Source organism: Cheilinus undulatus, linkage group 21, assembly GCF_018320785.1.
Source record: "Cheilinus undulatus linkage group 21, ASM1832078v1, whole genome shotgun sequence".
NCBI lineage: Eukaryota > Metazoa > Chordata > Actinopteri > Labriformes > Labridae > Cheilinus > Cheilinus undulatus.
This window is the reverse complement of record NC_054885.1, coordinates 24,542,416-24,569,988: the sequence shown is the minus strand read 5'-3', so window position 1 is coordinate 24,569,988 and position 27,573 is coordinate 24,542,416. Positions and strand designations below refer to the sequence as shown.

The 27,573-nt window shown below is 38.6% G+C and overlaps 2 protein-coding genes across 5 annotated transcripts; both read right to left on the bottom strand.

The window, feature by feature from the left end:
* Positions 1 to 10,621: 10,621 nt before the first annotated feature.
* hspb9 (heat shock protein, alpha-crystallin-related, 9) lies at positions 10,622 to 12,451 on the bottom strand. Its single transcript, XM_041778215.1, has 2 exons — positions 12,071 to 12,451; positions 10,622 to 11,479 (listed from the first exon to the last, which is right to left on the bottom strand). Exons 1-2 carry the CDS (start codon positions 12,292 to 12,294, stop codon positions 11,047 to 11,049), a joined length of 657 nt encoding a protein of 218 aa, XP_041634149.1. The 5' UTR covers positions 12,295 to 12,451; the 3' UTR covers positions 10,622 to 11,046.
* A 1,557-nt stretch (positions 12,452 to 14,008) lies between these two features.
* On the bottom strand, positions 14,009 to 22,333 carry LOC121529201 (deleted in malignant brain tumors 1 protein-like). 4 transcript variants are annotated; one of them, XM_041816953.1, is made up of 11 exons: positions 22,252 to 22,333; positions 21,438 to 21,592; positions 21,237 to 21,272; positions 19,450 to 19,764; positions 18,939 to 19,253; positions 18,428 to 18,742; positions 17,865 to 18,179; positions 16,773 to 17,066; positions 15,839 to 16,162; positions 15,138 to 15,272; positions 14,009 to 15,057 (listed from the first exon to the last, which is right to left on the bottom strand). In XM_041816953.1, exons 2-11 carry the CDS (start codon positions 21,475 to 21,477, stop codon positions 14,711 to 14,713), a joined length of 2,436 nt encoding a protein of 811 aa, XP_041672887.1. In that variant the 5' UTR covers positions 21,478 to 21,592; positions 22,252 to 22,333; the 3' UTR covers positions 14,009 to 14,710. The 4 variants fall into 4 exon arrangements, with proteins under 4 accessions (XP_041672887.1, XP_041672885.1, XP_041672888.1 ...); XM_041816951.1 differs by lacking the exon at positions 22,252 to 22,333 and having other exon boundaries at positions 21,438 to 22,215; XM_041816954.1 differs by lacking the exons at positions 21,237 to 21,272; positions 22,252 to 22,333 and having other exon boundaries at positions 21,438 to 22,215.
* Between the last annotated feature and the right edge of the window lie 5,240 nt (positions 22,334 to 27,573).

Here is a 27,573-nt window from a genome sequence, read left to right as displayed (position 1 = left end):
AGCAAATATTTTTTAACTTTGGTAGATTCTTATGCAGATGTAAGTTTGTGGGTTTAGTTTCTACATAATGTTATAGTTTCTTCTCACATAAATAATAAAGGATATGTTTGTGGTGCTCTCTTCAATCTTACTTTCATGGAAGCATCATTGTTTTAATCAGAAAAGAGCTCAATCCTAATGAAAGCAATTGATATGGATTAACATTTTCAAGAAACTTCCAGATTTGAATAACTGTAGCAAGATATGTATGTTAAAAAAAAAAAAAGTAGGCCAGTTCAACAGGTAAATAGTAAAACAAAAACACATTTGTAAAGATCTATAGAATAAAATAACACACGTGACCAAAGGGAAATTGATACATGTGATATATTACATCATGAGTTATTTTGAGGGAGAATAAACCTTTCTTTGTAGTCATACACCAGCTGCAGGGCCTTTTGCATTAAACTCACTCTATGGACACTGTTACAGGCAATAGTACTCCAAATTTTTAACAAATGTGGACCATCTACCTCATTAATTCAGATGACTGATCATATTTCTTTGTGAGCCCTCCACTGCCTTTAACAAAAAAGTAAGTTCTTCATCAGTGAACAACAAAATCATGATCAGATATTCAGGGTGCCTGCTCAGCATGACATTCAGTGATGCAGAGCTGCCATGGTGATGGGGCCAGATAGGTTTGGCCCCCCCCCCCCCCCCCAAAAAAAAAAAAAAAATTCATAATCATTTAGACACTGCATTTTGTATTTACTTGGGTTGTCTTTGTGAAATATAAAAATTGGTTTGATGATGTGAAACATGCAAGTGTGATAAAAATTTACTGTAAAGAAGTCAGGAATCAGAAAGGGGGCAACTACTTTTTCATGTATTTCATTGTCAACATTCTATGTTTTTTTGAAAAATATTTAAAATTTAACTCATGAACAAGAAAAGGTAATAGTGAAACAAATGGATGGATGGAATAAGATTTATTCTAACCTCAACTCTTCTGCAGTATTAAAGTGGCGCTAAATTCGAACGTGATATGATAAAATACGTCACAAGAAATTAAAACTATGAAATATGGTTAATATCAACTGTTGGTCTGATGGACTGTTAGTGTTACAGAATTAGTCTCCAATATGTTGTTTCTAGGTGAGCATGCCACAACATGTTCCCTGAATATTAAGCAACCTATGTTTATTAGGTCATCAATCAGATTGTGGCTGTTTGCAGCTAGGCAACACACGCAGACATGGAACAGAGTGATGACCTGCTTGTCTTGTGATACCTGAGGAGAGAAGAAGAAATAATAAAGTGAAGCCTGAAGGATGAATCTCTCCCCTCTGCATCAACCAATGCTGTTGTGACGTTAGAGCATCCGTCAAGCTGGGAGTAGTAAGTGGCAGTGTTGTGGTATTAAAGCATACAGCCCACGGCTGAAAAGTGTGCTGCCATCCCCCTCCCTTCTGGTCCCTTTAAACAGATGATCTTTCAATAGACTTATTTTCTACAAATTGGCCTGTATAGCAATGCAAGTTTTTAGTGTATATAAATCAGCTTTCAAAACTTAATCCATTCCTCAAAATACAGACACAGCCTTTTTAAGGCTTTAACTATGGCTGCTTCACATGTTTGTCTGTCCTGGAAAAGTAGCTTATATCATAAACTAGAATGTTTCCATGAGCCTGTTTTGGTTGTTTGATCTAAAATATAACATTTTTACCATATGGTTGAGGCGAGGCCATGGCCAGATTGGAGCATCTACACTTGAACAATGAACCTGTCCTCCACAGCCATGTCAGGTGAGTAATGAAAAATATTTTGTTAACTTTTCATAGGTCAGGTCGCCTTTAGCTGTAACACTAACTTTGAGCTTGATGAGACTGATCCCTTAAAAGAAGCTTATACAAGAACAATCAATAGAATGTGAAATGAAATATAAAAAAAAATACAATTGTCTTTCAACTTTAGATGAAAATTCTGGACTTCCTTTTCAGTTAAAGGTTTGGCTGTATGTTAGACTAAAATACTGGACTTCCTGTTCGGTTAAGACTTTTGGGTATATGTTGGACTTTTAAAGCTCTAGATATGATTCATTTTCCAACAAAATTTTGAACAGAGATCACAGCCCAGCATCCTTGATCAAAAATTTGTATGGTGGCATGAGGGAGGCATTTGGCATCATCCATTAGTGGTATAAAAGCTGATTCTCATGTTGCTTAAATGATTTGTTCTCAGTCCTTCACCCTCGGATTTGGAAGTTACAAAACAAAGCTCCGCACCATGGGGGACAGGGCCTTCCACCCTGCAGCCCCCCGTCTTTTGAACGCCCTCCCTGAGCACCTCAGGGTCCCACAGACAGTGGACTCTTTTAAAAAGCATTTGAAGACATTTTTATTCAGACAGTCTTATGGCTGATTTGTAGTTTGTAGTTTCTGTGATCTGTAGTATTTGTGCTTTTATCTGCTTTTTACTACGTTTTTAGACATGTTTTTATTGTAGCACTTTGGGATTTGTTTGCCAAATGTAAAGTGCATTACAAATAAAATGTATTATTGTTATTATTTTTAAGTAGTTTCTGACCTGAAAGACAGTCCTGAAGTATATAAAGTGCTCTAAGGACAAAAGATCAAGGAAAGAGATCTGAGGGCTAATGGGTAGACACACATGAGAGCAGGCTTCCAGGAACTCTTCTACTGAAAGACATGCCCCCTTTATGGATACCACTCACTGATTGAACACTTAGCACACCAGACTTTAATGAAACTTCACAACATCAGCAGAGTTTACATAATAGAGGAGAAATGGACCTAAACTGAACTGACCCAAACAGAAACAGCAGACATTCAACAGATTATGATCAACAATTTTAGGAGTCTGTTTGCGATGAGGTGGGATTTTAAATGGTTGAAAATAAGTGATTGATTTGTTTTCTGATTCACCATCAAACATAAGGAATTTAGAATCATACATACTTTAATGACAGCAATTTTCAGAGTTTATTAGTCATGAGGAGTAATAAGGTCTTACAGAGTGGGAGTCTGTCTGTCCCCAAGATCCACCATGGAGTCAACAAAATATGTATAAATCTGATCTTTGTTTTATGGTTTCAATAGTTACAACCTAACAAATGATTTTCATTGAGAATGGCATGTTAGGGATCAACGTTGATGAAATACAGAGTTAACAACCAAATGAATTACAGGTAGTCCCCACACTGAAAACAGAAAAACAAGTAATTTTATAATAAAGCACTGTACTGGAAGAAAAAGGCCATACATTTTCTTTATTTGGTTTCATGTTCAGAGGTTTGTGATCACACACATACTGTGACAAACACTGTTATAGTAGATATTTTATTAGAAAGAGAGTCACAGACAAACAGTTGTTAAATTCTCCTGACGGCTGACTGACGATCAGCTGACACTGTCATCACAAGCGGCCTGCGCTTCATGTGATACTGCAGAGTACAGGGCATCTCATGTCTTTTGAAACAATTTCCTTGGTCCTCTGTCCTCCATTTCACTTCCTTGAGTCTCTCCATATGCCTCTGGTGGGAGGGACTAAAGACTCATGGACAAGACTTGAGCGAGTTGCACATGTATGCCACATAAGCGACATGACATGCACCTACAGAATGTTATTTTTCACCACAAGGTTTTGAGCATTTTAGGCCCTGAAAAATACGACTGATTTGGCCCGCTCTGGCACACTTTTCCAAACAGAAAACAGTTTGGACCTGCAGTGCCAACAATCAAGCTCTTATCAAGCTATTGTGAGAAGAGTTCAGTGTTAAATGAGGCCTGACACACTACAAACACAGAAACTGAAAAAAATAAAAATAAAAATAAATGAGTAAATGATAAAAAAAAAATGTGTTACATGTAGGGCTGTCAAAGTTAACTCGTTTATATCGCGTTAACTCAAATTACTTTTAACGCTGCTAAATTTTTTGTCGTACGATTAACACGTGCGCGTTCTGTATGATCCTCAACCCATCCCGTAGTTTGCCAGACCAGGAAGCGGCGCCGTCGTGATGCAGTACAAGCGAGCAGAAATGGATAAAGGACAGAGACTTTTGAATGACAGGTTCAGCTTTCAGATCATGTCAGACAAGACTTGTTATTATTTATATAGCCCGCACCACTCGCTGGCCATGCACACTGCTAATGCAGAGAGCCGCCCCCCTCACCATGCTGGATTTGTTTACAATGGAGACACTCAGACAACTCAGCAGGGGTGGACTTGCAATCTGGCATACCGAGCATTTCCCAGTGTGCCGACGCACTTTTGGGCCAGTATGATTTATTCATTTATTTAGGTTATTATATCTGTCATGAACCAGCATCACAGCTGCGCTATTGACTGTCGACTGGTCCGATCACGTCTCCTAAAGGTCCGCTCCCATCCTCACTCAGCTCCTGCTTGAAAGTGAAAGTATATGGAAAAAAAACAAAACTTACTAAAACGATCGACTGGAACTGTGAATAAACGCCAAATTTAAATAACAGTCAATCAAGATGCTGCAAAACTGTCAAAGACTCTGCAGTCCCTATAGGAGATTGTCTGATGCATGGTGAATGTACAGCTGCATCATGAGGAGGAGGAGGAGACAGAGCAGCAGAGGCTGGTGTGTGACAGGAGAGCAGAGGTTAGTGAATGAGCTCTGTAGAGTGTCATAATATAAGCTGAAAGCATTATTAGACTGTGGGTCTCCTTTATTTAGGAAGAAAAAAATGGTTTTAGATTAAATCTGTAGCTCTTCTATGATCTGAAGAATGAAGAGATGGTTAAGTCATCTTAGTACACCTTAAAAGTTCTCAGTCATTTCTTACTGTCAGCATCTATTTTACATTTGGACTACATTTTTTAGTTTGAAAGTAAAAATATGATAAATAATAGCAGACATTTTTTAAGTAATTACTTGCTTTTTCTCTTGAGCAGGGCAGATGTGTCCACCTTACTCACATCTGAACAGTGAAACACCATTAGATGTGTCTGTGCCTTACTGCTGAGCTCTCAGCAGAGACTTGACTTCTTTATGTCCATGTGTGATGATGAGATCTGTTGTTCAGTGTTCAGCTGCTGAGAACAGGGGAGTTAACTTCCAGAAGTCTAAAGTTTGACTCTACGTTGTGGTATTATTCAGTAATGTTACATTAAGGTCAGTATCTCCATCTGTTGTGGCTTGAGTTTACCATGTTATGCTCTCAGCAGATTTTTGCAGCGTTCAGTATCTTTGAGCTCAGACTAGAGAATTTTCTGGACTTTATCTGTTGTTGTTTTGGGTTGTTGACATGAACAAACATTTGCATAAAGAAAGCATTTTTGTCCACTTATGTTGATAAGGGTATTTAAATCTTGAGAAATAGTACTGTAAGGTACATTTAGAATAGAAAAAAAAGTGCAATTAATTTGCGATTAATCGTGAGTTAACTATGGAATTTGTGAGATTAATCACGATTAAAATTTTTAATCTATTGACAGCCCTAGTTACATGAGATCAAAGAAGTTTATCTTTGGCTGCTAGACCTAATGAGCAAAGGGTTTTCCCAGCCATGGACCACAGGTCCTCCACAACACACACACAATAGAAGATAAACTGTCAAAATTTATCAGTTTTAATAGTTTCCATTGATTAAATACAATCAAAATGTCCCTCACACACTTGTCTTTAAAGACCTTGTTATCAAACTGCCCAGTTTTTTAATATTTGTTTTCATCAACATAAGTAAATTTAATTTTGACAATCTCAGTGCAGACAAACCCAGCCCCAACCTCTTTAACAACCCCTCTAGGAGGGCCGAAACTTAAGTCAGGAACCAATGCATTAGAAAACTGATTTTAAAAATTACAACCAGGTACAAATAATTTGGCTTTATGTACTTTATCACAATTCAGAGTTAAAACAGCAGACATGCCTCCTTCTCTTTCTTATGTGTTTGTGTTTCTGATATGACTGTAAGCTGTGAGTTAGATTTTGAGAAGAATCAACCAAGAAAAATGTTCAGACTGGAGAAAACAAAAGCACAAATCAGATTTTTGAGATTAGAGTGAACTGGCTGCAGTGTAAACAGCATACTCCCCTCAGGAGATCTGTAACCAGAAAAAAAAACAAAACAAAACAAAACAAAACAGTTTACTACCTCAGTGGCGGGAGAATCCATCATAGTTATGACGCTATCATTTAAAAGGTGCAGTGATTTATCTTTGACACCTGTAAATATACACACACACTCAGATGGGGTATTTCATTAAAAGCCCATTTAATTCAGCTGCAAAGCAGAACTTACTCTGTAGCACACATTCATACATCAAACATTGCCTACTCAGTCACAATCAAATACTCTCATTAATAGAGCCAGTGAAGACAAAATCTGAGAGGACAACTAGAAAAGCACTTGGAGAGCGCAGACCTCCGCCATTAGCCCTATCTCCCAATATTACAGAATCCTTTAAAAAATTCCTGGATCCAGACGGTGATCTGGATCAGTCCCAAAAACTAATCAGTTCTTCCTTATGCCATTTCTGACATTTCCTGAAAATGTCGTCAAATCCGTCCACAACGTTTTAAGTTATCTTGCTAACAAACTAACTAACTAACTAACTAACTAACTAACAAACCCACCTGATTACATAACCTCCTTGGCAGAGGTAATAATAGAAAATGAGAGATGGTAAGTTTTAGAAGCCTTTCAAAGGCACATTCTAAATTATGGGCTGTGCAGAAAACTGTCCTTCAGTATCAATGATTTTACAATGTTACAATGTCATTTAGCAGACGCTTTTCTCCAAAGCAACATACATTCAAGAGCAAGAACAACACAAGCAAAGATCTAGACGAGAAGAAACAACATCAGTAAGTGCCATCAAGTGCAGGTCCAACTGGACCCAAGTGCTGCCATGTAGAGTTTAAGGCAAAACACCTAAAATATACATTGTTGTTTTTGTGGTTTTTTCTTTTTGTTTTTTTTTTGTTTTGTTTTGTTTTTAAACAGCAACAATGAATCGAGCAAAATGTGGGATCTCTAATCGCCATCCATTAGACTTCACAACAACTAATTACCAAGTACCAAGTGCTGGGTCATCCACTAAAAGCTGGGCAAAGAAATCCCAGAAGTAGAGCAGGACAGTGTGAGCCAACTATAGTTGGGAGACTCATTCAACCACTGGGGACAGCAGTGGGGAATAGTCTGACTGAGACTCAGTCTACTACTGGGGACGACAGTAGAGAATAGTCTAGCTAAGTGCATAGTGTTCTCTGAAGAGCTGGGTCTTTAGCTTTCTCTTGAAAGTAGAGAGGGAGTCTGCAGATCGAATGGAGTTGGGTAATTCATTCCACCATTCAGGGACCACAGAGGAAAAGAGTCGGGCTAGTGACTTAGGAGCATGATGCACTGGAAGTACCAGGCACCTTTCGCTGGCTGAGCGTAGTGGGCGAGAAGGAGTGTAGAACTGGATGAGAGACTCCAGGTAAACAGGAGCAGTTTTAGTTACTGCTTTGTAAGCAATGATTCGAGTTTTGAATTTAATGCGAGCTGCAACTGGAAGCCAGTGTAGAGAGATTAAAAGAGGTGTGACATGAGCTCTCTTGGGTTGGTTGAAGACCAGACGTGCTGCTGTGTTCTGGATCAACTGCAGAGGTATAACTGTGCATGCAGGTAGGCCTGCCAGTAATGAGTTACAGTAGTCGATGCGTGATATTATGAGAGCCTGTACCAGGAGTTGATGTTGTAGAGGGCAAATCGGCAGGACCGAGCAATCAAGGCCACATAAACCTTGAAGGTTAGCTGGTCATCAATCATGACACCCAGATTTTGGACTGACTTAGTGGGCAAGAGATTATTTGATCCAAGCTGGATACTGATCTGCGGTTCCACAATGGGACTGGCTGGGATGATAATGAGCTCAGTTTTGGGCAGGTTGAGCTGAAGGTGACGTTCCCTCATCCATTTAGAAATATCAGCAAGGCAGGATGAGATCCGAGCTGAGACAGTTGTGTCATCTGGTGGAAATGACAGGAATAGCTGTGTATCATCTGCATAGCAGTGATAAGAAAAGCCATGGGAGCAGATGATTGCACCAAGTGAGGTGGTGTATATTGAGAAAAGTAGGGGACCAAACACAGCTCCTTGAGGCCCTGTTGATAAGCCATGCAGTCTAGACACTCCTCCCTTCCATGATGTTCTAAAAGATCTCCCTGTGAGGTAGGACTTAAACCACTGTAGGGCAGATCCTGAGATACCAAGTGAAGAGAGTGTGGAGAGGAGGATTTGGTGGTTTACTGTGTCAAAGGCAGCGGACAGATCCAACAGTAAGAGAACTAAAGACTGACCAGCTGCTCTAGCCAAGCGAAGTGATTCCGTTACCGACAAAAGTGCAGTTTCAGTAGAGTGGCCCCACCTGAAGCCAGACTGATTCTGATCAAGTAGATCATTGTTCTGCAAGTATTCTGAGAGCTAGTTGAAGACTGTATGCTCCAGTATTTTTGATAGGAATGGGAGAAGTGAGACCGGCCTGTAATTTTCAACCAGGGCTGGGTTGAGAGTGGGTTTTTTGAGCAGTGGTGTAACCCGCGCTTGCTTGAAAGCAGCTGGGAAAACACCTGTGGACAGAGAGGGGTTTATGATACAACTTACATCAGGGCTGATTGTGGGCTCAATCGCCTGCAAGAGATGTGATGGTATCGGATCGAGCGGACAGGTTGTGGGCCTAAAGTCAAGCAGAAGCCTGGTGACTTTGCTCTCACTTAGTGGAGAGAATGAGCTAAGTGAGGCATCACTAGCTGGTGGAAGAAAACTGAGTAGGACAGGCTTAGAGAATTGGTTGCTGATGGTAGAAACATTGTCAGTGAAATAGGAGGCGAACATATCTGGAGTCAACATACTGGAGGGTTGTGGGTTAGAAGGAGAGAGGAGCGAGTAAAAAGCAGAGAAGAGTTTGCGTGCATCAGTGGCAGCACAGATCTATGATTGATAGAACGCCTTCTTAGCAGATTTTAGAGCAGAGGTAAAACAGGCCAGTTTTTGCTGATAAGCAGTCAAGTCAGTGGTTTGTTTGGATTTACATCATTTTCTCTCTGCCGCCCTGAGCCCTGCCCTTTGGGTTCTGATGACCTCAGTGAGCCAGGGACAAGGTGGAGTATTTCGAATGGGCTTAGACACCAGAGGGCAGAGTTTGTCCAGAGAGGAGGTCAGTGAGGAGCAGAATGTGTCTGTGGCCTCGTTAACAGTGAGTGTGAAGGACTCATTACATGAGGCTAGCGCAGCTGAGACCTCGTCAGACAGCTGTGTTGGATCAAGTGACCGAAGGTTTCTACGGTATGATCTTAATTGAGTAGTAGATTGTCGAAGTTCAGATAAGCCGAGTGAGAACTGAATGAAATAGTGGTCAGAGAGGTGAAGTGGTGTTACACTCAAATTAGCCGTGGAGCGATTGCGAGTTAGAATCAAATCCAGTGTATTACCAGCCTTGTGTGTAGGAGGCGTTTGAACCAGTTTCAAGTCAAAGGAGGACAGTAGTGAAATAAAATCAGTAGCCTGATCTCTATCCAAGTGGATGTTCATGTCACCCATGACAACCAGTGGGTGTGCTATCATTAAGGATGTCTGAGAGTAACATGTCCAGTTCCACAATAAAGTTGTCTAAGTGACCCCCTGGTGGGCAGTATACCACAACCATGTAAGCCTTTATTGGTGCAGTGACCTGTACTGCATGATATTCAAATGAGGTGTTATTGGTCAAGGGTTTGAACTGGCTGAAGTTCAAAAGAATAATGCCTGTGCCACCTCCTCGGCCAGAAGAGCGAGGTGTATAAGAGAACATTGCATCAACAGATAGAGCAGTTGGTGTTACAATGTTCTCAGGACGGACCCAAGTTTCTGTCAGTGCTAGGACCTGAATGTCAGACAGTTTAGAGAGGGAATTGATGAATTCTGCTTTGTTAACTGCAGACTGGCAGTTCAAGAGGCCAACTGTGATAAAAGGTTGTGGAAAAGAGGCATTCTGCAAAGTGGATAGATTATGCAGGTTTCATTTTCTGTAGCTATTGTACTTCTTTCTGTTGCCATATATATGTCTTGTATTTTTTGGTTGCACATGTTGCATTAGACTGCTGAGGTGCGTTAGACTGTTATAAGGCAGTGCTGCCTGTCAGTGGCCTTGCTCGGTGGACTCGCAGGTCTTTACCCAATGTGGTCTTCACACAATTGGGCTTCTACAAGGGCTGCAATTGGGCCACAGATGTGCACAATTGAGTTGATTGCGCACAGCCGCTAACCGCCACAGCTGTCAAATTTGATTCAAACTCTCTTAAAGCTTGGACTACAGTGAAACTGGGAGAGTGAAACTTTTTGATTTACTAAAACTACCAACAGTTTGTACAAAAAGTTCCCTTTCATTTTTGGTTGGAAAAAAGCACCCCCACCACTAGTTGCAGGAGATATATTTTGATTTAAGACAAAGACTATGTAAATTTGATGAACTAAAGTCAAATTAAGACCAAAAATTTGCATGAAAGCATTAGCATTCAGTCTGGTGGTTTTAACCATAAATTTGTGGCGAATTTGGGAAATGAATACATCTTTTTTCTTTTTCTTTTTTTTTTTTTTTTTTAATTAAACTTCCAGAAACATTTTAGCCTGACAGAGAAGCTGGCTTGACAAAGTCAGCTTATTAAAAGAAACACTGGGATGTTGAATGTGCATGTCTTTATAAATTTTAGCATTCCTTGTGGACTCTATGCGATTGTGTATTATCATGCTTTGCTTTACCTAGCAGTGGAGCAAAGTTTCCTTAGGGGACAATAAAGTTAAAGATGAAGAAAATGTTACACTCACAAATGTAACTCGTAATAAAAAAAAAATCATTTACTGAAAATGTAAACACTTTATTTCACTTTTAAAATTTAGACAGTTTACAAATACAAAGTAAATATTATGTGTGAAATAATTTTAGAAGAGAGTCTTTAATGGAAGTATGAGTGCAATTGTTTGTTGGGTAAACATTTGTATATTTTCTTTGATTAAAAATTGTGACAGGATGTATCTTATGTATTTCTGGTTAGAGTTCCTCTTCTGTCTTGTCTTTGTTAACGGGAAACTCCAGAGATGTCCTGAAGCGAATGGGCACCTGGCTCTCCTCACTGGTTGGATGTTTAGCTGCAGGGGCATGAATACGCAGCTGTCCATTATCCATCAGGGAGCAGGAGAGGCCGGACAGATCCAGGTGAGCTGGCAGGTTGATCTTCTGGGCGAATCCCATCTTTGACGAAGCAGAAGAGCAGAAGGAAGCACAGGAGGAGGAGGAAGAACAAGACTGCGTCTCTTCTGCTCCAGCCTGCTTCATGGCAACCACTGCTAGGCTCCGCCCCTCCAATTTGACAGTGATGTCACTGGGAGAATAACCACGTGCATCTAGGGTCACCAGGAGGTCGTCATTGTTTCTCTGTAACTCTGTACTGGTTGCCTCTCTCTTCTGCTCAGCATCATCAAACCTGTAATGGTTTCAGAATCAGAATCAGATTCATGTCTTTATAGATGCATTGGTTTCCAGTGAGTGTTTCAAACCTGCACAAATTATTCAGTCATGTAATAAACATAATCCCCTTATGTAGGAATATGATAAGTAGAATTTTAGCGGCATGATTATCCTGCAAAATACATCAGAACCATTAAAATGAAGTGTTCTTCTGTGAAGTTAAATCTTTTACAAAGAAATGTTAAATTTTTACAATTTTTTGTCAAACTGTGATCTTGCCCTAATTTTACTTCCCATGTGTTTACTGCAAGTTTGAGCTAACATTTTTTGTGGCCTTGCATTCTGTGATGGAAATAACTGATATTAAAAACATGTAGGAATAAAACAGTTGAAAAATAACTATGGCCATGTAGCATCAAACACACTTGGAGAACTGCCTCATAAGATCAGAGGAATCATTATATTTTGCCTGAAATAAATGAATAGCTGGATTAAAATTCAACCTTGACTATCTCATAAACACTTTTACATCAAAGCAATCTATGTCCTTTTGAAAATGCCCACAAATAAAACCAAGATACAACGACTGAGATGTATTCTTACGTACTTCATCAAAGTGTTGGAAATGAGAGGGAACTGGCAAAGTCTAGGCAGGTGAGGTCCATCATGAAGCTCCTTCAGGAGACTGTCAGCCAGCTTGGTTCTCAGATCGAAGAAGTCTTGCTGCAGTGAGGGAAGAGCCTCGTGTCGCACTGGCCAAAGCAGCCGCTCCTGGCTGAAGAAAGGGTCATCACCAAACAGGCTGGTCAAGGCTGCATGCTGGGACATCATGTCTGTATTAGAGGAATTTGTGGCAAAATCTTCTGTATCTTTTGAATTTGATTCTTGAATGTTGATTCCTTTTTCAGACTTGTTATTTCCAAGTACAGATAAAGAGTAAGAATTGTTACCAAAGTTTCTATCGCATAGATTGTGGCATTAGAAGGGTTTTTCCTCTCTTATATATCCCGGCCCCCTCCCACAGTGCTATTTAAACCCCATGAGCTCACTGCTATTTGTCAGCATGTGCCAACAAGGAATGACCCGCTACTCATCAAAAAGCTAAAGACAGCTCATGGTCATATCCTGTTTGGGTTTGTGTGTAAGTGGCCATGTTTGTATTAACTAACTTTTCTTTCATATGATGTAGCTGCAGATTTATGGAGTGTGTGAAAAGAAGTAATGTTCTCTGTATATCAGAAGGTCTTGAATACATTTTAAATCTATTTGCTAAGATAGTAAAGCAAACAGTGATGAGCTGACATATATCATATCCTATTTTCTTCATTTTTTATGGAATTGAAACTGTTTGGGGCTGAGAATGAACCCAGCCCTCTGGAGTCAACACTCCTTCACAACAGTAGAGTAACAGTAAAGTAGGATCATTATGCTTACTTTATGCATACGTGTACAAAGAAAAACAGAAATGATTAAAATTTTAGAAATAATTTTAAAAAGATAATAAAAAGTAATTTCAAATGTCTACAAGAGTTTTCATCAGAATTTTATGTATTTGAACTTATTTTTCAAAAGATACCATTTTGACATTAACACGCTTCACACAAGATGAAGCAAGGCCTGTTGTTGTACAATATGTTTCCAGTCTTAATGCAGTATTTATTTTTTTCCATAGAATATATAATCTAAGTGCCAGTAATCAGACTTCAGCAGCTGTTCAGAAATGAGCATGTTGATCAGCAGTGTGAACAAAGCTGGTCTTGTCTCAGGTTACATGCTTCATCGTGGCTGCTTTAAGGGATGAGCTCAGAGTGTCAACATTTCTCAGAGTCCATCTACATTTGTGTGTGAAGCCAGCACACTCACATTACAAGGAGTCTATGTCATAAGTGTGACTGTCAGTGTGCTTCAACAGTAAAACTGCCAAGTTTATTCTTTTGCTTATGTCTTTTTAGGCTTTGTTGTCTTTGTCTGTTGTATTAATGTGTACATTGTGTGTTCATGGTGGTTTGGATACACACTTGGGCCAAAGTTTGATAAATAAAGGCATCGTCCAAAGGAAGATTCAGTAGTAAACATTTGGTCATGGTAAGAGCTCCTGCAAAAATAATGAAGTGTGTCACTGAACCAGGGACTGTCGGAGACAAAAATAGAAGGGAGATTCAAGATAGCTACTGATATGTCAGCTCTTACAACTCATCTATTATTACACTACCCAGCAAAGTCTTAAGTGTATTTATGGTTGTATAATGTAATTCATCTTAAAACTCCTTAGGGTCATATCTCCTGAAATAAGAACGTCAGGCACAAAATAATTAGTATGGACATTTTAGATAAAATTATCTATTTTAGTAAAATTTAAGTACCAAAATTAAGATATTTTATAAGCATTAACACTGTGAGTAAAGATCTATATGGTATTAAATACTACAGCAGAAGGATATATTTCCATAATCTCCCCTTGTTTTTCTAAAGTGAGCAAAGAATGACTTCACAGCACAGACAAATGAGGGAATAAATTGTATCACAAGATCCTAAGAGGAAAGATTAAAGGTTTATTTTACAGAACTTAAACTGAACTTTAAAGCTCGTTGTAGGTCTAGAAAAGTCAGTAATGACAATATTTCAATTATACAAACAAACAAATAGACAAAACAAAAATTCATTTATTAAGTTAAAAGTCTATTTTCAAGTTTTCTGAAACAACAATGCACTTTACAATAAAATGTAATATATGTCCCCGGTTTTTCATTTACACTAAGCACATAAGCACAGCCAAACCAGCATTCATTACTTGCTGACCTGTATACTTCATTAAATTGAGTACTCAGTATGTAATGCAGTCTCCATACTCTTTGCAAAAAATATTATAACTATTGTGTCAAAACTGTTTTTCTTCACTGACAAAATGAAAATAGCACAATGTCTAAAGATTATGACATTTGATGACAAAATTAAAGAAACAACTGTCCAAAGTGAGATAGGGTGAGAGGGTCAGACATTTGAAGAGAGCTCAGAGAAGAGCCGCTTCTCCTCACATCAAAAGGAGCTACCTGCTTCATGAAATGATTGGGATTGCTGTGGACGACTGGGTTAGCATGCTTAGCTCACACTGTGATCCATAGATCATGATTTAGGCATTATTTGTCATTTATCTTTATTCTTAAAGGAAATAGTTAAGACTAAGATTTTAATATGTTATTCACTCAGAGAAATCATTTTACATTATAGCTACAATGCTTTAGTATAACTAAATCCCTAAGTTCTGATAAGTATCTTCATTTCCATAAATATCACAAGCTGGTTCAGGAAATGGTTCAACATTCTCATAGTCATCTTCATCTTCACTGTTTACTTCCTCCTTTTCTTCTAGTCTGTTTTGATGCACAATAAAACAGACCTCCTTGGCCATTCTCAAATTTGAATTCAGGCCTTGTGCCTCACACCCATTCTCAGATCTCTCTAATTCTTCATAGATATAATCTTCCTCCACTCTTCCCATTCTATCTTTGAGATCCTTCATGGTTTCTACTGGATCCACATTCACATAGTCATCCTCATCAATGTCATCATGGCAGGTCGTCGCTGTGACAGCCACTGAAATAGAATGTGAGAATGTAAGATTTTTGGAGAGAGTGTTCATTCAAAATTGAGCAACAGTGTGTCTTGGCGAGTACTTTGGATTTGGTCTGGGGTTCCATGTTGCTTAGCTTGCTGTCTTCTTTTGCAGACTAGACAGACCACCACCAATGCTACTACCAGCAACAGCAGAGTGCCAGCAGCTACTGATGACTCCAGGGGTAACAGAGAAACTGAGAAAAAATGTTGATACAGTTATATGTTGATCCAGTATGCTCACTCTAGTCTAATGTACATTTAATATAGTCCTGACTGGATTGGTTTTATTCTGTTAAAACAAATCACCACCGGTAGATAAATCCACCATATCTTTATAAAGTATCTCAAGAAAAGCGGTAATTAAGTTGCAAGAAAGCTTCCTGTTGCTGTTCTTATTAAGTTCAAAGCATGTATGATTGGCTATTTAGTTGCACACACCTTTGGCACAATTTCTAACCACAATAAAGAAATATTTAAATATAGTGCCATGCCTTGAAATGATTGCTACCTAACTGTATAAAAAAAGCTGTCATAAAGCTAAATGTTGGTTTCTATTAGCTTATTTAGTTCATTTTGGACAAAAGTACAAATATATTTTCTCTGGGTTTATCTTAAACAAGGTTTACTTTCCTGTTGAGATGGAAAATCAATAAAAGATCACACATCACATTTTTTATATTTTTGCTGTTAAACTTAATGTACTTTTTTGAGGGTCTTTCTACATGTAAAAATGTTGACGTCAATTCTCAAGTAATCTTACATTTAATAACAACTGTGATTGGCACAGTCTCAGTGGAGTTAAAGCTCCTTGAAGACAGCTTAACTTCATACACACAGCTGTAGTTTCCCTGGTGTTCATACTCAGCTACCGGGAAGTTAAAGGAGGCGGAGTAGTTGACACTTGGCTTGGAGGCAATGATGTTGGAGCCAGAGGAGAGGAGAAAGAATTGGCCTTCAGGATAGCTGCTGTTAATGGAGCAGGTGAAGACAAAGCTGTAACCCCTTGTGACCCTTGCACCTTCAGAACTCCAGACCACCCCTCTGTCATGAGAGGTTAGGTAAATGCTTGGCTGCTGCAGTCTCACTGGGTTCAAAAGGGAAGGGATGAAGAAAATGTAAGGCACAAGTAAACATACATAGTTCAGGAAAAACTACAGACTAATTGTGAACATTTTAAAGCCACATAACAGGGAGACTGACAGACATCACTCAGGATTCAAATGAATAAATTTTAGACCACATAAAATACCAAAACTTCACTTTGATTTCTTTTAATTTCCCAGTCAGAATCATATCTTTTAAATTTTCTTTTTAAAAAGCAACTTCACCATGAAGTAGGCATTTTACTCATCATACTTATGTTTTCATCGTAAGCCTTTAAATACTTAAATAACCAAATGTAAAAAATTAAAGTGGACATAAAAAACTTTTTTTCCAGTATATTTTTACTTACAGTAAAAAAGGGTTACCTTGACATGTTTTAACTCCTGACTTTCTACAGTATTCCTCAGAAAAGGAATGAGGTTGCTGTGATGTCTCTTATTAGCTTATCTTTCTCAGCTGAGGGAGACTTCAGATAGTCAGCAGTCAAAACATACATACATAGTGAGACAGTCTTAAGTTTGAAGTGAACCAAGTTTATTTTAGAAAAGGTGGATGTAAACATCATAGATATAAACTTTTTTATCACTCACCAGTAATGGAGAGCCTGACAGAGTCACTTGGAGCAGGGCTGAAGGTTTGACTTGAAATAGTTTTCTCATAATGACACTGATAGGACCCCTCATTATCAAAGCTCACGTGAGAGATGATGAAGATTGCAGACTCTGCACTTGGTGTTTGGATCATAAAAAATGAGTCTAAGGTTTTTTTCAGACTGAATGTGCCACCTAAAAGCTCAGCTGTGGTGGAACAAGTGATGCTGACATCCTGACCCCAGGTAACCTCACCAACAGGAGCCATGGAGATGCTGGGTCTTGGGAGGCTTGCTGAGAAAAAAATAATACAATACTTGGGTTGTGATACAGTAGTCTTAACAAATCTTTATTCTAAGGGGTATATATTTTTTGTTTTCAGGACTAATTTCTAATAGTGACAAAACCACAGAGGTAAACAAACAATGCCTGGATATGGAAAAATGAACTGTCAAATGACAATTAAAATCCCTTAGTATTTTCAATCATCTCTATCACTGTAAGTGTTGAAAGAAGGACAAAAATATTTGTAAATTAACATTTTAGTATCTGTAATTTTAACACTTATTCTGTTTAAGTTTTATGCCTCTGAGCAGAGGCATACGTTGAAAAATATGTTTAATTAATTTCTATTCATTGTCAGACACCTACTTGATATTGGAATTGCTACTACCATTAGCAGTTTCAAAGTCTCAAAAACCATAGTTGGCTAAATTTGCTGCAAAAATTTGCATCTCCCCATTCCTTTCAAGGTCAGAATCTGTATAACTTCCATCAACTAAAACTATGACTATAACTGTTAGTCAACCATCTTTTTTTTCAAGAGGGAGCCTAGACTTAGATGAGATAAAAATAGAGTTTTGATAATAAAACTGATGAAAAGTTTTGACTGGAAGACAAAATGACACCTAAAGACTGGCGCTGGACTGTTAGAAATTCAAATTAAATTCCACAATATTTCTCCATTGTTAATCTGTTAATGAGCTCAACTGCTCTTGGCTTAAATTGAGTGCATTTGTGCTGTAAAACCTGTGTTAGAAAGGTAAAGTCTAACAATACTGGTAAAAAAAAAAAATTCCCAACTTAGCTCACCAGAACAGATCACTCCAGCGTCCTCATTGTGTTTACAGTTGTGTTTTCCAAGCTCTGCAGCTTCGCATGCAGTTAAAGATCCTTCACTTCCTGAACAGGCCACTTCATCCAGCAGGATCAGGCCACTTCCTTCACCAAAAAGGGCACCTCCAGGAGCACTGATTGCTGTCCCACAGTTCAGCTGTCTGCACACCACCTCAGCATCATTTAAGTCCCAAGCATCATCACAGACTGTTCCCCAGCTACCGTCAGAGAAGATTTCAACTCTTCCAGAGCATGGAGTAGACTCAGGCCCAGTTAATCTCAGGTGAGTGGCTGAGAATTGACCATGTAGGGGGAAAAAATGAAGATAGAGAATTTTTTCTTACAAATGTAAAAAATCTGTTTTGTTTTGTTTCGTGCAAACTTTGCATCAACTATTCACTCTCATCCTGCTCTTCAGTTCCTGAGCTTGCTGAATCTTAGCAGCTCCCAGAGCTTTCATAGTGATCAGAAAACAGTGATGTTGAGCTACAAAAATTTAAATTATGATTTTTGATAATTTAATTAAAACTGTTTCTTACTTGAGCAGACAACACCGGCATCCTCACTGTGACCACAGTTATGGTTCCTAAATCCATTGTGCCGGCACTCTGTAATAGTTTTTTCATTTCCTGAACAGGCCACCTCATCCAGTAAGATCGGGTCACTACCTTCACCAAAAAGGGAACTTCCGGGAGCCCTGAGTGCTGTCCCACAGTTCAGCTGTCTGCACACCACCTCAGCATCATTCAGGTCCCAATCATCATCGCAGACTGTTCCCCAGGTTCCGTCAGAGAAGATTTCAACTCTTCCAGAGCATGGAGTAGACCCAGACCCAGATAATCTGATCTGAATATCTAGCAATAAAACACATGAGAAAAAAAATACAGTACTAAATGGTACATTTTTCTCTAATACTTTTCTTTTTTATCAGGTTACATGAGGAATTAATTTTGAGATGGTTGTTTGAAAAATTCAAGAATTTATAAACATTGTAATGATACAGAAATGGAAAAAATGATTTTTTAACATTTTGCCTAAAATATTTCTTACTTGAGCAGACCACACTAGCGTCTTCACTGTGACCACAGTTATGGTTCCTAAATCCATTGTGCCGGCACTCCGTAAGAGTCCTTTCACTTCCTGAACAGGCCACATTATCCAGCAAGATTGGGTCTCTTCCTTCACCATACAAGGAACTTCCTGGAGCACTGAGTGCGGTCCCACAGTTCAGCTGTCTACACACCACCTCAGCATCATTCAGATCCCAATCATCATCGCAGACTGTTCCCCAGGTTCCGTCAGAGAAGATTTCAACTCTTCCAGAGCATGGAGTAGACCCAGACCCAGATAATCTGATCTGAATATCTAGCAATAAAACACATAAGAAAAAAAATACAGTACTAAATGGTACATTTTTCTCTAATACTTTTCTTTTTTATCAGGTTACATGAGGAATTAATTTTGAGATGGTTGTTTGAAAAATTCAAGAATTTATAAACATTGTAATGATACAGAAATGGAAAAAATGATTTTTTAACATTTTGCCTAAAATATTTCTTACTTGAGCAGACCACACTAGCGTCTTCACTGTGACCACAGTTATGGTTCCTAAATCCATTGTGCCGGCACTCCGTAAGAGTCCTTTCACTTCCTGAACAGGCCACATTATCCAGCAAGATTGGGTCTCTTCCTTCACCATACAAGGAACTTCCTGGAGCACTGAGTGCTGTCCCACAGTTCAGCTGTCTACACACCACCTCAGCATCATTCAGATCCCAATCATCATCACAGACTGTTCCCCAGGTACTGTCAGAGAAGATTTCAACTCTTCCAGAGCAAGCAGTAGACCCAGACCCAGATAATCTGATGTGAAAACCTATGAATAAAACGCATATCATCTTTCCTGTTACTCTGCTTTATAACCAGATGCACATATATAGAGGGCTTTCAGATCTGTTCAGACTAATTCATCCATTAAACTTTAAAATTAAATTAAATTATTTGTAATCAGTTGACAGCCCTATTGCTAACTTTAACCTGATCATTTCTCCAAAGAACTTGACTCTTTCAAAGCTTTAGTAGTAGGAATACCACAAAGATATGTGGGGCGCAATAGAGGATATGTATTTTAGGCACCACCACCACTGCTTAAATCAACCGCCCTTTGCAAGAGTCATTTTATACTTACATTGCAGCGGCTTTGTGTTACACTGAAGTTTAGAGATTAACACAAGAGACAAAGTGTTATATTCATTTTCCAACATCTGCAGTTCTACTTTTTTATTCACACATTCACTGTAAAAACAAATATGAGAGCCCAAAGAAAAATAGTTAGGCAACAAGATTCACAGCTTTTTTTTTTAATTGATGGTCCAACTTTATACTTATGTTGCGATTTAGATGACATAACATGCTCATAAATGAAATTCTGAAGATGGCAGAAAATTCTTCAAAAGAAATTGATATTTTACTTGGCTCATCTTAAATCTTTACGTTCATTTAGTATGTATCTTACATAATTTTATCTTACATAGTTATAATGTGTTGTATCAACTAGTTATCAAAAGTGTACCCAATAATTCATGATTTGTTCACTCATGGTGCACACATGCTGTATATCAATTACAAATGACTACAGACACTATCTGCCTAACTTGTCTTTGAGACCTGAACATAGTTACAAAAACAAACAAACAAACAAAAAAACACTTAAAGTGATTGAGTACTCTTTACTTAGAATTAAAAATGTGCTCAATAAACTCAGAAAAATATAACTGGTCTAGTGGAGTTTTTAAGCAACCCACTCATATTTTTAACAACTTTTAACTGTTTGGTCTTACAATGTAGAGACTATTTGAGTTCTTGGCTAAGTCCCTTACTTGGCCGTTGCTTGACTTTACAAGTTGTGTGCACCTTTCTTTACAGGAAACTAGTCTTAAAAGTCATATTTATCTCAGCTTCCCTCTGTCTTTCTCTGGGTCTTCCCCTGTATGTTACTTTTAGGGAGGAAAATAAGATAGGAGTAAGAAACCTATATTTCAATCAATGCATTGTGAAGTCTTCCCATTCATGTTTTTATTGATTTTTTTTTTTTTTTTTTTTTTTTTAATTTTACTTATATTAAAATATTTTTAGGGCCTTTGTCAGTCATGGGTCCACAGAGACTTCCTACCCCCCATATGGCATCCTTGGTTAACAGAACTGGCTCCGTATAATGTGGGCTGGCCACTGTTAAGTTGCATAAGACTATGATACCAGGCTTTCAGTCATTATCAGTCAATCACTGATTAGGAAATGTAAACTGAAAAACAATTGGAGTAAAGGCATTGCACAAAAAATTGAACTGACCTTCAGCAAGCCAAGAAGAGGTTAATAAAAAGGAGACTAGGAGAGAAGAAAGTTACAAGTGTTATTACTCAGTACTCTCAATGTACCAACATTGAATTGTCATTTTTGACCATCTTGTTTTTGTCCTTCTGTCTGTAGAATAACACAAAGCACATAACCACTGCAGCTTTTAAACATTGAATTTTAGAATATGTTACTTACCCAGAGTTAATCTAAGTTTTTGTTGTTGCATGCTCTTCATGGTTGGAACATGTAGTGCTTGTATTTTATCAGCAAAAGGACAGAAGCAGAAAACCGACTAAAAAGAGCCCGCATCAACATTTGTATCTGCTTGTCTCCTCTGAAATACTTCCTCTCTACAGAAAAGGGGAGGGTTATGTATAGTTTTGTTATTACATGGCACAGAGATGGCACTGCAGCAGCCAAGACAGCAAATTTGCCACATTTATTTTTTAAAAATTCTGTTAATTCTGATGATAAATCCTATCACTGTAAGAATAAATCTGAAGTGAGCCTTGCAGATAAACCAACTGACCTTTCTCAGTTTCAGACAAGGTATAAATAGATATATATGCAAATAAGCAAAGTGAGCAGTCCATTTTGTACTATCCTTCTTAAGTCACGATTCAGTTATCATGGTGTTTAGTTATAATTTTCTGTTTTGCCTTATCTCTTCCTTCATTTATTTAGCATCTTAAGGGTGTTGACCTGTTATACAAAAAAAGGTCAAAGACACATGTATTAAGAACATAACATTGTGCAAAATCTTTCATGTTAAAAAAATGAGTGTATCACTACACAGTTAGTAGGGCTATTTTGATAACTTTTCTGATTCACAATCTCACAGAAGTGTCTTTCTTTTAGCTCTTAGTAATCAAAAGGATGAAAAACAACGTTTTCATTATTATAATGGAAATAACAGTATTTTTTCCCTTGTCAGATCTTGTGATGAAAATACTAAGGTCTAAGTATATAAGTCTGTCAGTAAGAAGACTTCTGTAAATTCAAAACTCACCAATGTCCTTTGAATTGGAGTCTTCCTGTTCTATTCCATCATTGTCATCATTATTAGTAGAGAAACCCATTCTAAATCTGGAACATGAAGCTTAAGATGGGCGTCTGTCTTTACACTTCCTCTTACTTCCTTGTTTTACTTCCCTTTCTAACTTCCTCCTTTAGCCCTTCAGGGATGTGCTATCTGTTTTCTGAATTTGTATTTTTGTCATGTTCAGGAAACTGGCAAGTGTTAACAGTGCTGATAACACAGATCATGTTCACAGACTGTTGTGGGAAAATACCTAAAATAGAGGCATTGTAGTTGTGAGGTTTGCTGCACATGAGTAACACTAACCTAACCCAATCCCTCTGAATATCAAAGCGCATATTCTGCGCTGCTGTTTGGTGCATACGCACAAACAACAGTCAAGACCTGTCCCCCCACCTGAACGTGGAGGGAGGCTTCCCTCTTATCCACCGGGGTAAACCCCAATGTACAGGCTGCCAGCCCGGGGGCAATCAGTATGCCCACACCTGCTCGGCGCCTCTCACCAAGGGCAACTCCAGAGTGAGTCCAACCCCTCTCAAAGAGGACTGGTTCCAGAGCCCAAACTGTGCATTGAGGTGAGACAAGCTATATCTAGCTGGTACCCCTCAACCTCAAGCACAAGCTCAGGCTCCTTCCCCACCAAAGAGGTGACGTTCCAAGTCCCCACAGCCAGCCTCTGCAGTTGAGGATCGGACTGCCAAGGTCCCCGCCTTCGGCCGCTGCCCAGCTCACACCCAACCTCTATGGCCCCTCCTACAGGTGGTGATTCCATGGGAGGGGGGACCCATGTTGCCTCTTTGGGCTGGGCCCGGTCAGGCCCCATGGGTGCAGGCCCTGCCACCAGGTGCTTGCCATCAAGCCCCACTCCGGGGCCTGGCCCCGGTGACCCACGTCCGGGCAAGGGCGATTGGATTCTGTCCTGCTGTTCTGCCATATGAGGTTTTTAAGCTGCGCTTCGTCTGGTCCCTCACCTACGACCTACCTTGGGAGACCCTAACAGGGGCATGAAGCCCTCGACAATGTAGCTCATAGGATCATTGAGACACGCAAACCCCTCCACCACGTTAAATCTGTGGACTGAAATTGATATATGGAAATTGTAATTGTGGGATAAAGAAAGAAGGGTTTAGAGTTGGAGTATAATGCCAAAGAATTAATAGCATTGGGTGACTTTGACTGGAACTGGTTACAACCAGTTTCTGCTGGTTTTAGAGCGCACTGTGATTCACTGAAACTGTTTCAGTTGGTAGATAGTTCTACAAGACCAAACTCCAAAAATCCAGAAAAATCCTCCCTGATTGATTTAATCCTCACAATTTCACCCCATAAATATTCAACTGCCTCTATATATGCGAATGACATCAGTGATCGCTGTGTTGTTGGGACAGTAAGGGATATAAAAATACCTAAATCCAGGTCACGCATCATAATCAAACATGATATGAAGTCCTTTTCTGAACAAGATTTTAATCACGATTTATTTCTTTTCAAATGGGAAAGAGTTCATCTTTTTGCTGATGTGGAAGATGCCTGGAACTTCTTTTACAATGGTTTTATCAATATTGTGAGCAACAGAGGTGTCAAGTAACTAAGTACAAAAACTTTGTTACTTTACTTATGTCGAAATTTTGGGTATCCATACTTTACTGGAGTAATCATTTTTCAGCCTACTTTTTACTTCTACTCATACATTTTCAAGCAGTCATCTGTACTTTCTACCCCTTACATTTTAATAGCCTCGTTACTCTTATTTCATTTCAACTTGTTTTCATTACGGCTTGGCATCGTTAAAAAAACACAAATAAAAAAAACAAAAACCTATCCAGATAAATCGTGCCATCCAGATAGAGTGAATTTGATTGTGGTTGCATAAGAAGTATAAACATAATACCATTCTGACACCCTATTGGTTTGCACGCAATCCACTGCACCTTCGGACATGACACAAATCACGTCACACGTCCAGCAAGGAAATAGCAGACGTATGTAACCTAATACAAAGATGTCCGTGGCAGAGACTCAAGAGAACTCAAGCCAAATGTCCCAACCAAGCACCAGCGAGGAGGTTGGTAGTACACATACTGTATATGGTTCTTGAATGTATTTGCATTGTACTAAAATGTGTTAATTTTCAATGGGCATAAATGCAGCTGAAACAGGTGCACCCCAAATTTTTCAGCATTAACATTTTAATATCACATTATAGTCATTATGACCTTTAGAAAAATGTTTTTTTGTGGAGGTGGGGTAGCGCACTATGGTAGAATGGAATGCAATGGAATGAAATGGTAGAATTGAATGGAAAGTATAATGAATCGGAATGGTGGAATGGAATTGGCCCGTGTGGCGCGGACTAAGCTTTTGTCCTTAATGGAATTTTTTCCCCTTTACATTAATTTTACTTTTATACTTTGAGTAGTTTTGAAACCAGTACTTTTATACTTTTACTTGGGTAAAAGGCTTCCCTTCAAGAGTTACAGGGTAAAAGGGCGGAACCATGCTTGGTTCTCCCCAGACTTATCAAAGCTCCTCCACAAGCGCAACTTGGCATGGGCAAAAGCTAGAAAATCTGATCCAGGCTCTGACTGGTTGGCTTTTAGGCAGCTTCGTAATGCATGTACAGTAAAAATTAGGAATGCTTAAAGCCAATCATTTCCTTTCACAAACCACAATAAATCTCAATCTAAATTCTGGAAAACTATAAACCTGAGTTTTTGTTAGCCAGCATTTGCTGGTAATTGGCCGGTAAAAAGGAGAGAAGTCCAGCAGACAAAAATAAAACCGGTCAAAATGTCCGGCAAGAAAACATGCAAATGACCAGATAAGTAAATACTGAATCCTTGCATATTATAGGTGAATATTCCTCTATTCCTCCCAGCATTGTGAGTATTCTCGCTACAATTCACTGTCTTTCTCTCTGTTATGCTCGTCTCCTCGACCAGGTGTGCGTCTTTCCAACTCTATAAACTCCAAAACTTTGAATGAAAACACACCCAAAAATGCTGCTGGGATCAAAGTTACTCATATCCGCCATCTCCTGGTGTAAAGTGGTAACAGTGCAGACCTCTGCCATTAGCCCTGTCTCCCAATAGTACAGAATCCTTTAAAAAATTCCTGGATCCAGACAGTGATCCGGATCAGTCCCAAAATCTAATCAGTTCTTCCTTATGCCATTTCTGCCATTTCCTGAAAATTTCATCAAAATTCCTCCACAACTTTTTGAGTTATGTTGCAAACAAACGAACAAACAAAATGACCCGATCACATAACCTCCTTGCCGGAGGTAATTATGTATGCACGATGACGTCAAAGCAAATCTATCTCTCTGTTCAAGATCAGAGCAGTTGAGAGAGAGAGTTACGTCAACTCCATAAATGCCAATGGGCCAATAATTTTACAGCAATGGCGGATCATGGGAGCCCTTTTTGTAGCCTTCCGAAAGTCTCGTTTAATTAAGGATAATTAGCTAATGTAATGTCATTCTAACAATGGGTGCTAATATGCTAATACTAACGTTAGTTGTTGTTTTGTCTGAAGCCAAGTGTTAGCTTCTTAGTTTGATGGGTGTTCATGGTTATTCAGCAAATTTAACCACCAAATATGAACCCCACACTATGCCTCAGAAGAGGTAAATGGATGATGTTGATAATTTTTGCCTTTTGAAGTTTGTTTTGGCTAAATCTCCACATTTTTATATGTAAGCTAACCATTTTGATAATAATATGGTTTGTTGCAATTGAAGTTTATTTAAATGTTAGGTATAAGGTTATGTAAGATGATGTGATACCTTGTTTAGCTATTATTTGGCATAAGATGTAGCAGTATAGTCTAACATTACCTTAAATGTGTTGTTTTTGCAGCTTCTCAGCGTTTATCTGGCAGCTAGAGGCTTCAGCCTGCACATAGGAGATATTGCCCTGGAGGACCTACACAGTATTCAAAATACTGCTTTTTCCAATCACTATTAAACTGCCAAAGCTTGATTTCTGTTGATATTTTACTGACTAGACTTCTTCTGACCTTGCAAGATCCAAAGAAGTTAGCCAGCTTTTACTTCTCTCTTGCTCTCGGAAGACTGGATGCAACAAGAGGCTTCACAGCAGCTATGAAGATAGTCTCCCACCATATATTGAGTGGAACAAATTGCTTTGTTATTGATAATTCCATATTTTAATGGTTTTTGTTTTTCCTTTTTAAATCAGAGGGTGTCATGTAAAATTCCCACTGTGACGTACTAGGTGCCTACGCAGGTGTTGAACACTGGTCTTGTCACATCTCACATCTTTGATGAATTCTCTTTTGCATTTGGCCTGTATGGTTAACCTGGAAACAACAGGATTAAATGTTTTTAAGAAATCGTGTAAGCCATTGTTTTATTGCTAGAACAATTAATTTTGTTGAATATCAGAAAGTATGGATAACTAATAAAAAGTAGCACGACGCCGTGGGTTGGTTTTCCTCCTGTCCTCGCAATTTTTTTCAGTCACCAGCTGTCACTTTCATATTTTTATATACATACAGTAAGTACACAGTAGATGGATACGATTCTGATATTTCCCCCTCCACCACAGCATATTGCAACTTAGAGTATCTTGCAACAGCTATTTTATATGGACTACAGATTAATCACTTAGATGTTTTATACTTCACCAGATAGAGTTTCCTACATGCTTTAAGTTAATAAAGCAAAGTTGCAACGTAGACATTGTCCTTGAAACATCTGAAAATGTTTTCCTACTCAGGAGTATCGCACAGGCTGCTTCTTTCTTCGTATGAAATGTTAAAACAAAACAAGTCAGTAATTTTCAAAATCACCAACATTGATGCTATAAACAAGGAAATTTAGTAACGTTATAGTGTCAAGCAATGATTGCTAGTCAAGAAAGTAAGTAAAGCCAGCTAGTTTACTGTCCACATTCTTCCTTTTCAGAGGAAATTTCAGCAATTTCAAAAGCATTATCGCAATAATAATGTTCCTACACATGCACATAGAATATGTGTCACGTTGGAATATATGTATATACAGTTGCTAGAAAAAGTATGTGAACCCTTTGAGATTTCTTGGATTTCTGCATAAATTGATCATCAAATGTGTTCTGATCTTTATCTAATTTACAACAATAGACGAACACAGTCTGCTTAAACTAATACTGCACAAAAACATTGTATGTTTTCATGTTTTTATCGAACAAAACATGTAAACATTCACAGTGCAGGGTGGAAAAAGTATGTGAACCCCTAGGCTAATGACTTCTCCAAGAGCTATTTGGAGCCAGGAGTCAGCCAACCTGG

Excerpts from the sequence above, each read along its gene's own strand:
- LOC121529201 (XM_041816953.1), bottom strand. The coding sequence starts at position 21,477 with ATGAAGAGCATGCAACAACAAAAACTTAGATTAACTCTGG. Across the intron at positions 19,765-21,236 it reads CTCTTCTTGGCTTGCTGAAG|GTTTTCACATCAGATTATCT; the intron begins GTCAGTTCAATT and ends TTTTATTCATAG. Across the intron at positions 18,743-18,938 it reads CGCTAGTGTGGTCTGCTCAA|ATATTCAGATCAGATTATCT; the intron begins GTAAGAAATATT and ends TTTTATTGCTAG.
- hspb9 (XM_041778215.1), bottom strand. The coding sequence starts at position 12,294 with ATGATGTCCCAGCATGCAGCCTTGACCAGCCTGTTTGGTGATGACCCT. Across the intron at positions 11,480-12,070 it reads ATTTCCAACACTTTGATGAA|GTTTGATGATGCTGAGCAGA; the intron begins GTACGTAAGAAT and ends AAACCATTACAG.